The sequence below is a fragment of the Tachypleus tridentatus genome, chromosome 7 (genome assembly GCF_004210375.1).
Source record: "Tachypleus tridentatus isolate NWPU-2018 chromosome 7, ASM421037v1, whole genome shotgun sequence".
In the NCBI taxonomy this organism is placed as follows: Eukaryota; Metazoa; Arthropoda; class Merostomata; order Xiphosura; family Limulidae; genus Tachypleus; species Tachypleus tridentatus.
In genome coordinates, this window is record NC_134831.1 from 43228634 (window position 1) to 43238099 (window position 9466).

General features: G+C 31.7%; 1 protein-coding gene across 1 annotated transcript; it reads left to right on the forward strand.

The window, feature by feature from the left end:
• The first annotated feature begins 4398 nt into the window (after positions 1–4398).
• LOC143257982 (uncharacterized) lies at positions 4399–6153 on the forward strand. The gene is made up of 3 exons (XM_076517031.1): positions 4399–4684; positions 4935–5034; positions 5758–6153. Exons 1-3 carry the CDS (start codon positions 4523–4525, stop codon positions 5865–5867), a joined length of 372 nt encoding a protein of 123 aa, XP_076373146.1. The 5' UTR covers positions 4399–4522; the 3' UTR covers positions 5868–6153.
• The last annotated feature ends 3313 nt before the right edge of the window (positions 6154–9466 follow it).

A 9466-nucleotide genomic window follows, 5' to 3' on the forward strand; every position in this document is an offset into this window, starting at 1 on the left:
TGAAATCTTATAAATTAATAAATCAAGAAATATTTTCTTTCAATTTTTTATGTATACATTTTATTTTCTACTTTAAGTACATCGACTAACAACAATATCAAACGATAATTTTGTTGCTATGCAATATGTTTTAAAAGACATTTTTGATCGTGGTGTTACCAACTTGTTTTTCTACGGGCCCGGCATAGTCAAGCGGATCAAGGCGTGCCTCTCGTAATCTGAGGGTCGCAGGTTCGCATAACCGTCGCGCCAAACATGCTCGCCCTTTCAGCCGTGGGGACGTTATAAAGTGACGGTTATTCCCACTATTCGTTGGTAAAAGAGTAGCCCAAGAGTTGGCAGTGGGTGGTGATGACTAGCTGCCTTCCTTCTGGTCTTACACTGTTAAATTAGGGACAGCTAGCACAGATAGCCTTAGAGTAGCTTTGTATGAAATTCAAAAAGAAACAAACAAACAAAAGCTTTTTCTACATATTAGTTGTCAACCCAATTGATGTTTACCTCTCACTGGCAGAACACTATGTCTGCGGACTTACAAGTAAAAAGAGGTTTCGATACCCTTTATTGGCTGAGCACAAATAGGCAATTGTGTAGATTAGTGCTTAAAACAAAACAAGAAAATCAACCAGTTGATTTGTAATAATTATTACTATGTGAATACATCACGAATACATTTCATGAATGACCTTTATTTTGGTTGATTCAAAATGGAATTTACTGACGTTTGACTGCCTTCAGTACTTGTTCTCTGCCTCTGCGTTTGTGAAACTTGATTTCGCAAAAATATTATTTTTGTAGTTAGGTATGAGAATTGAGCTTAGGATACACAACGGTGGGCTGATATTGGTTGGGTCCTTAACATATTTTGACCTGCGGTATTCTCTTCCACTTGGAACTATCACTATTGTGTAGACGAGATTTCTAATCCTGTATATCTATAATAAAATGGACGTGTCTAAGGTGCAAATACATATCGTTGCCATTAATAACAAGATAATATCTTGTTGATATAATACGTTTCTAAACGTTTCTACATTGACTAAACGATATAAAATTTAACTTGATTATTTCAAAAGACGAGTCACAAAATAAATTAACATTTTCTTTCACAGTTGTTTCCGAAGAAGAAAGGCTTCGTGACAGGAATAGTTGCTTCAGGGTTAGCTCTAACTCCTATTTTTATGAATAGTGTGCAGACATTCTTTGTGAACCTTAATAATCTCCCACCTGCTTCTGATGGGTAAGTTACAAATTTCTGTAAAATTTCGTGACTTTTCCACATATAAAACACAGACTACTTGTTATAATTATAAAGATTGTAAAATCGTGCTATAATGGAACTTTATACGACACTGAAAAAAAAAAAATGCTGCGGGTTGTGCAAACCACAACATCGCGAAATTTTTATTGTGTGTTCATGTAGATTTGCAACAAGAGTCACAATATTCCCGTTTCGTCTCCGTTTCTAATTTCGTAGAACGTTTCATCATTCTCAGGGTACAAATATGACGTCATGAATTCATCTAACGGGGATGTAAATTGCTGGCACCATCTGCATAAATATCACAATACTGTATGTTGTATGTACATGTAAATAATTAGTAGGATGTGAACATGTGTATATTTTGCTCCGTTTTTGTAACCACTACTTTGGCCTTGTTGATGGACTTCCATAAAATATGGCAAGACGGATTGTTGGTTATGAGAGGAGATATATGCAAACTTACCGTTTCATATTTAGTTTTTGCTATTTTTGCTGTTTTTACGGGCGTTTTTTTACGCAGAACTTTATTTTTCTTTATTTTCAAGATTTTTTTTAGTTATATATCAGGGAAAAAACTTTTTATTTTCTAAAACAACCTTTCATTAATCATGAATTTACATAACTGCCGTCCAAAGTACGGGTATCTTAGCTAGTCATATATAACCCATCAGATCATGCATATTATTATTTTCACTCATTATTCATCATTTTTTATTTAAAATATTTACAATATCTTCAAAGGGTTATATTTCATAAATTATTTTTTCATTAAATTCATGAAAATTAGAAATATGTAATGTTAGATGTTGAAACACGGTGAAAGACATTTTAGATTCCAGGCTGGTGGAAGGTATTCGAAAGACACAAATATTGAATTACATCAGGAATTGAAGCTATAATTTATCCACGTGTTTTATTTATTAGTTTTGTGCGTTGATTTCGTTGTTTATAGTTAAACATAAAGATACACCTTGGATTATCTGTATTATCGAAATATGGTTTCTAACGTTATAAATAAGTCCACGTTAAGTGGAGTGATGCTGTTTAATCTCATCACTATAGTATTAAATTAATTCTTACGTCACTTTAGTTTTTTATTAACAAGTAAACGTTAAACATTCATTCAGATATTTTTACAAAGATGAAATTATAGAAAGTGTTCCTGCTTTGTTTCTGATAACGGCATGTTTTACCGGTGGCATTCTACTGATTGTGTTACTTATGTATAAAGAACTACCACAAGACTTAAAACAGGTTAGAGCAGTCTGAATGAAGTAGTTTATTAAACATTTTAGGCTGCAAAGTAAATCTTTATCATAGGATATGAAGAAGTGCGACTTATTTACTGGTGACAGTTTTTGTGAAGTGAGCTGGGAATCTTTTAATTCTTAATAGTAAAATTTCTGTGGACGTATGTTAAATTCCAACCAAATTATAAAAATAATTCATTTGCAACCAAATATATTGAATCTCTGGGGATATATCCTCTTAACGCTCTAAAATGCTCATTTCAACTTCTATTTGTGTTTCACGTTGATCACATAATTCATACAAATCTAGATGATTTATAAACATGAGTTGTTGTAAGATAAGTAACTTCTCATTAAACCCAAACTTTGCTTATTTGAATCACGTTTTAAACGCTTCATTATTCTTAGTAATACTATTTGAAAATAAGCGTAAGAGTTTTACAGATTATTAATAAGTACCATTACTCTACGTGTTCCAGATATGTTTGTTTAATTTAATAGTACCTGAGTTATTCTTCCCTCTTCAGTATCTAAGAATCTTCTGTTAAAAAAATATAGTGTTACTGCGTATTTTGAAAAAAAATTTTGGCATGTGTGAATCGAAGCTGTAAGGTCAGGTGTTTATACTAATATATAGAAACGTTGGTAGAATTAAATTTTCATCTAAAGAGGCTCAGCCAGGGCTAAATATAAAGAAATATTGTGCGTTTTTTAAAGAAAACAGCCTCTAGTAAAATGATGGCTTAATCACCTCGTTAAAAAAATCAGAAAAGTTGACACTTCTATTTTCCATTATATTGTATTGTCAGTTTCTGTACATACAGAAGAAATGTATTCATATTTCTAACCCAGGAAGAAACAGTATCCAGTGAACTAACACATATGTGTCAAACGTCTAGGCATTCGTGCATAAAAGAATCAAGTACAAAAACTCGGGACTGTAGAACAACAATAAATAATGAAAAACTATCTACATCATTTAAAGAAACTCCAGCCAATTCGAACGCTGATGACCAACAACCGTACAGAAATAATGAGCCGAACTTCATATGTCACCAACAGAAGCTCTGAAAATGAAAGAATTTTATCTTTTGTCAATAGTTTGTATGTGCTCATATTACCCATAAAAGTTTGTTAATGTATTTTACAAGATAAGTAGTATCTGTAACTTTTAACTACCATAACTAAGATTACCCTTTAAAAATATTAATTTTAATGCCATTATAAACCGTCTTGAAGTGCGACATAGAAGAAACTTTGCAAACAACCATTGAGTGCAAATTTCTAACCTTATATAAAATTAGCAGAAGTTATATTTAGAAACTAAGTAACAACTCCAGGTCTGTGTTAAAACAATCTAACCGGAGTGATTACATTTTTTCAGACATATGGACAGACGTTTATAAAAGACGATACTTTTCCTTCTTTCGTCTGTTCTGTAGCTGGAGCTGTTCATGCTCTCAGCCGAGTGACAGTGGGCTTAATTCAGGACAAAATATCTTACAAGGTAAAAACGTGTAAAAAGGTGATTGAACTTATGTTGTTATTTAAATTATTAAAATAATATTTGTTGTGTTGAATGTATAAAATTTTTGTGGTTAAGTAGTAAAATAGAGAGCTCAGAATAATAAATTTTCTTTTGAGCTCTTTTTTATAACAACATAGCCCATTCTTTGATGTCGAGAAAATCCACTTGTAGAGAAACATATCACTGTCAGATCACTCACCTAATCAGTCGATTTGATAAGTAATCAGTTTATCTCACCAAAATAAAAGGATAAGAAACATACACCTGATCCAAACTCTGGACCGAATAATTAGTACTTGTCATAAAAACACATCTCTGGATGAAACATAATGATTTCTTTCTTTCTTTATAGCTGTTGTCTTATGTTTCTTGTATTTTAACTTTGTTTTTTTGACTTTAGCCACTTTAAGTTATAATATATTACATCTTCAGTTAACGAGTCTTCTCTTGCTGGGAATACAGACAATATTCCTGTTTACTATGGTGGCGACATCTCTTGAAGGAAAAGTTACGTACATGATCTGGATTTGTGGATTTCATTTTACATTTTCTCTTGCTTTTGTCTGTATTCCGGCTGCTGATGCTGAAGTTTTTGGATCGAAATACACTGCTGAAATTTTCGGAATGGTATTTTTTACATCAGTAAGTTTACAACACTATATAAATTTTTTGTTACTAAAACAACACTGAGTAAATGTTTCTGAAAATAAATTATTGAACTATATATAATCAAGTTTATTTAAAGACTAACTCTCTTTGTGAAAGTGTAATTACCTTAAAACCACGATATTTTCTGGATTTGAAATTATCCGAAATAAAATTGATATATTTCTACAATACGTTTAGTAAACATAACGAGTTTTAATTGATAATTCATGGCTTTATATTTCAGACGGCTTCCTTCTTTCTCTGGTCCTTATTTATACATTGTATTATTTCTACGTTGGAATGGTTTGCCACATTTTGTGTGACAGCGACTCTTTCTTTCATAGGTCAGAAAGATTTTGTTTTAGTTTATGAATAAGAAGTGTTCTATTTTAGTGTATTTTAAAGATCAGCGTTTATTTTTATCGCTTGTTTCCGTGAAAAAAATAAATGCAAAAGATGTCAGTTTCACAACGTAAAGTAACTACCATGTTTTTTAGTAATTAGAAACTGTCGCTACCTGAAACACTCAAGAGCAAGGAAGTCTTAATATTATTTGAATCACAACTGGTGTAATAAGTTCTGCTATTAAGCGAAATGATGTTGTTTTGAATTAAGCACAAAGCTACACAATGAGCTCTTTGTGCTCTGTACACCACCAATATCGAAACCCAGTTCTTAGCGTTCTAAGTCCACAGAGATACCGCTTAGCCATTGGGGGCAAACGAAATGCATCATGTGTAATGAATGTATTATTACACACTCGTGTTTTCGGATAAAGCATAATGGAGCAAAAAGGTGTTGTTAAAAAATAGATAAAGCGTAGCAGTGTTTTCTTGTGAACTATGCAATTATCAAAATTAATTACAGTTACTTAATTATGGGATTAAATCTATTACGACATATAGGTTATGAGATTGATTCAGTTTGATGTACATTAATCATGTAATATAAATTATAGTGAAATACTTAATAATAATTAATGAACATATATTACGTGATTGCGTAACGATAAATAATACATAATTTTATTTAAATATGCCTGTTTGTTTGCTTTTTTCTTTTCATAGGGATACTTGTGACTGTATTTTTCCCTGAAGCACAACGCACACAACCTTTAATATCAAGAAATTTTGACAGGAACAGCGCGGGACCTAGTTTTGGGTCTTTTGAACATTAGAAATGACTTTCTTAATACTTGTTAAACTGCAGGTTTTTAAAAACTGTAACATCAACACAGCTTTCACTTCCTCTTTAATCATTATATAATAAAATATCGTAATGTTTGTTCATTTGTAGCTGCTTTGATAAAGATTTCTTTAACTCATCTCAAAGTATAGTTACACCGAGATGTTCATTAGCTGTTTTTGAAAACAAATTGATAAAGTAAAATGCTATATGTTCATGGTTCATTGAATAATTGACATATGCTATGACCTCTTTAGTAACATAGTAGATTAATGTAAACTTAATTTTTAAAGTATTTGTTTGGTTAATGAGGTCTTGTGCTTTGTGAGGTGTTTACGATTTGATGAGAACATAGGGTGAAACATTGAAAAATAAAATAATTTTCTCTGAATACCAGTTGTTTCTCTTTACTAAACATCTACATGCATTATCATTATATATCATATACAAACATTGTTATCAATGTTTTGAAAGCTAATGTTTCAAAAGTGTTTATATCACTGTATTTATAACATGTCCTTTAGAGAAAATTGTAGAAAATCCTGGTTTGTCAGAACTTGATAATCACTAGGACAAAAGATACCATTATGAACTTGCTGATGATTAAACTTGTTTTTTTTTTCTTTTGTGATTATTATCTGAAGAAGTAAGAACAACATTGCGGTGGAGATACATTGGCTATCACTCTTGGTTATCAAATAAGTGTTTTGCATTATCGTGTCCAAAATCAAAAACTTATCGCAGGCATTAATGTTCTTATGTTGCAAAGAGAAAGTTAAGTCTTTTTGAAAAATAATACACTGATACTCATAAATTAACCTATTTTAATTTATTATTTCCTTTATTTCTAGTTTTTTTTTACTTTTTGAAAAAATATCTATAAAGAAAAATTAACAATACAATGATTATTACTGAAATTCAAATCAGTAGAGTTATTAAAATTTTGGTTCAATTCATAAGGATGTAATGTTTTCAGTTTCGAAATGTAGAAGTTCTCTCGTTGAAGTCTTCTGGTGTCTTCATTAACAATTTTTTTTATTTCTTTCTTAATAGAGGTAAACAGAGCGATTTCAAAAAAGTTTTACTTCTATAGAATTCATTAAATTATTTTTAACTTGAGATTTATGCTAAAGGTTTAATTTTGACCCACCTATACAGACACGCTTAAACCTTGTTAACATGCTGTGGGGCAACCTTTATCTCAAGACACAAATATTTGAATAGTAGTGGAGATTGTAACAGCAGAACAACAGATTACGTGAAAAATTTAAATTACAAGTGCAAATAATAAATTTTAAGTGTTGGAAAACTGATTTCGGTTTAACAAAATTATAAAATCAGTTGAAAGAGCTTCTGTATACTGACACTGATTTTTCCCGTGCTATTAACCTTTAGATACTTTTCGGGTTATTGAAATTATAAAAAGTCATAGTTGAAAGCAAAGGAGAATATGTTATATGTTAATAACACAACAACTGACATCTCAGGTGCTGACGAGGAATCTCGTTCAACACTAATAACAGTTATTACGTTTAAAGTTTTCTGATGTATTAAGCAGTCAGTGAAATTAACTTTTTCATGTGTATCATCAAAGTAAAAAAGTAAATAAACAAGAGTAGTTTAATATAAAAATTCTGGTTAAAAGGAAACACAATGTATAACATACTTTAGGCGAAACTTTCTATAAATCAAAACAACTATGAAAAAGAAACAAAAGCGAAAGAAATAGATAAAACCCAGTCATGGTATATCCTGGTGTATCCTCGTGTTATGTTTTGTCAAGTACTTTATGTGTGTTTTTCTTTCGTTTAGCGAATAAACAATTCAACTATTTTCGAATATTTCGCTGTAATGTTTTATTTAAGAAAAATATTTGTTATTCTGTAGTTTCATAAAATATCTACAGATAGCAACTGTTCATTGTTGCACTCCTAGTTTGCAGTGTTATTAGGCTCAAAAAGACACAATCTATTCTCGGCCCACCACGGGTATGAATATTTGATTTTGAGTGTTATAAGCCTAGAGACTTCTAAACACGGCGAAAGAGTATTAATCATTCATCTATGGTTTCCAATAATTTTAAGCACACACTCGTATATTTAGAACAGCAGCCTTGTTTTCGCCATATCTGCGATTCTTCTTAGAAATCTTATAGCCAGAAAGAAAGATAAATTACAAAATACATATACCCTTATAAGTCAACAGCTAGTCTGCGGGCTTAAGAAGCTTAAAACCAGATTTTGATACTCGTGGTTGCACTGCTGGATTAAAGTGGAGTTCTGGTAATATTTTGGAATAATGATACAAATAACTAACTCTTTCCTCTATTCTTCTCGATTCACGAACCGCAATTTCTTTATTTGCGTGGCCTCTGCATTATTCCGATACTGATGGCGGGCACAGGGTAGCTAATCTAATTCATGTTTAAGTTGTCAAGAAAGTTTCATTCCAGTTACAATTAAAATAAATCAAATGCGATATCAAATACCCTATAGAGTATCATACAATCTTTTAATTTTTTTTATCACTACCATAAAACTTTTCAACATTAAATGCTTGTTTTTTAGCAGTATCTATTTGTGTATTAACATAAGCATAAAACATATTGTGGGTCTTTTATTTTTATATTTCGTACTTTGTTAAAGACGTGACAAAGCGTAAACAGGTAGTTGATTATAACCAACGTCGACCAACTACTCTTCAACATGACAAGTCTATCAGTCAGAGTACTCCTCGTCCAGTCAGCTTTTCATCTTCATGTATGCCAATTATCTCTTCTGCAAGCAGCATTACTTAAACTAATGTTAAAAAGAAAGACAAGGATACTCTGACCAACGTTGATATTACTATTTAGTAGTGACCCAAACAAAAAAAGACAGCTTCATGCCAGATTCAACCCACGCTCGTTAAGACTACAGGCATATCAACCGCCACAGATATCAACATCACGTTCAGTAAAAAGGCACGAACAAGATTCTTAGGAAGACACCAATCGTCCCAGACTGAAATAGAACAACTTATTGAGACAGATAGAATCGGTTTTGTATCCACGAACTACCTATCTTTATTCTCCTGGTGTCTTAGATCGATCTTTCGATCGAAGGCAGACTTAACACTTGTGTTTTAACTTTGTATATTTTTAGTGGTTTTTGTTATAAGCTTTACTAGCCCTGATTTCATTTTTCAGCAACTTTCGGGCATGGTCAGGTTGTATTTTTCAGCGCCCTGATCTTTCACGTAAAAATGGGTTTTCTCGAGGTATTCAAGTTTCCTGAGGTTTTTGAATCTATAGATCTCTACCCTTTTGGGTGTGTGTTTTTATGGGTTTTTTTTTGTAGAGTCACAATTTAACCTCTTGCTGACAACCATTGGACATTTGTCACCAGATTGTATTATAAAGTCGATAACTTTTAGTCTTGTGGTTTAACTATAAATAATCAATCACTAGCCCATTTCAATTTTACATCACGAGTAGGGTGAAGATAAGGTCTCTTCATAGCGCCTTTAATTGCTTTACATCTCTTTTTAAGATGCAAAGTGTTAACTTGAAATAACTGCCACGAATTAATTTTTTTTTACGTGTGTGTGATT

Bases quoted from the DNA above. Each gene is read 5' to 3' on its own strand.
- LOC143257982 (XM_076517031.1), top strand. From the start codon at position 4,523: ATGGTGGCGACATCTCTTGAAGGAAAAGTTACGTACATGATCTGGATT. The intron at 4,685-4,934 runs GTAAGTTTACAA...TTTATATTTCAG, and splicing joins GAATGGTATTTTTTACATCA to ACGGCTTCCTTCTTTCTCTG. The intron at 5,035-5,757 runs GTCAGAAAGATT...TTCTTTTCATAG, and splicing joins AGCGACTCTTTCTTTCATAG to GGATACTTGTGACTGTATTT.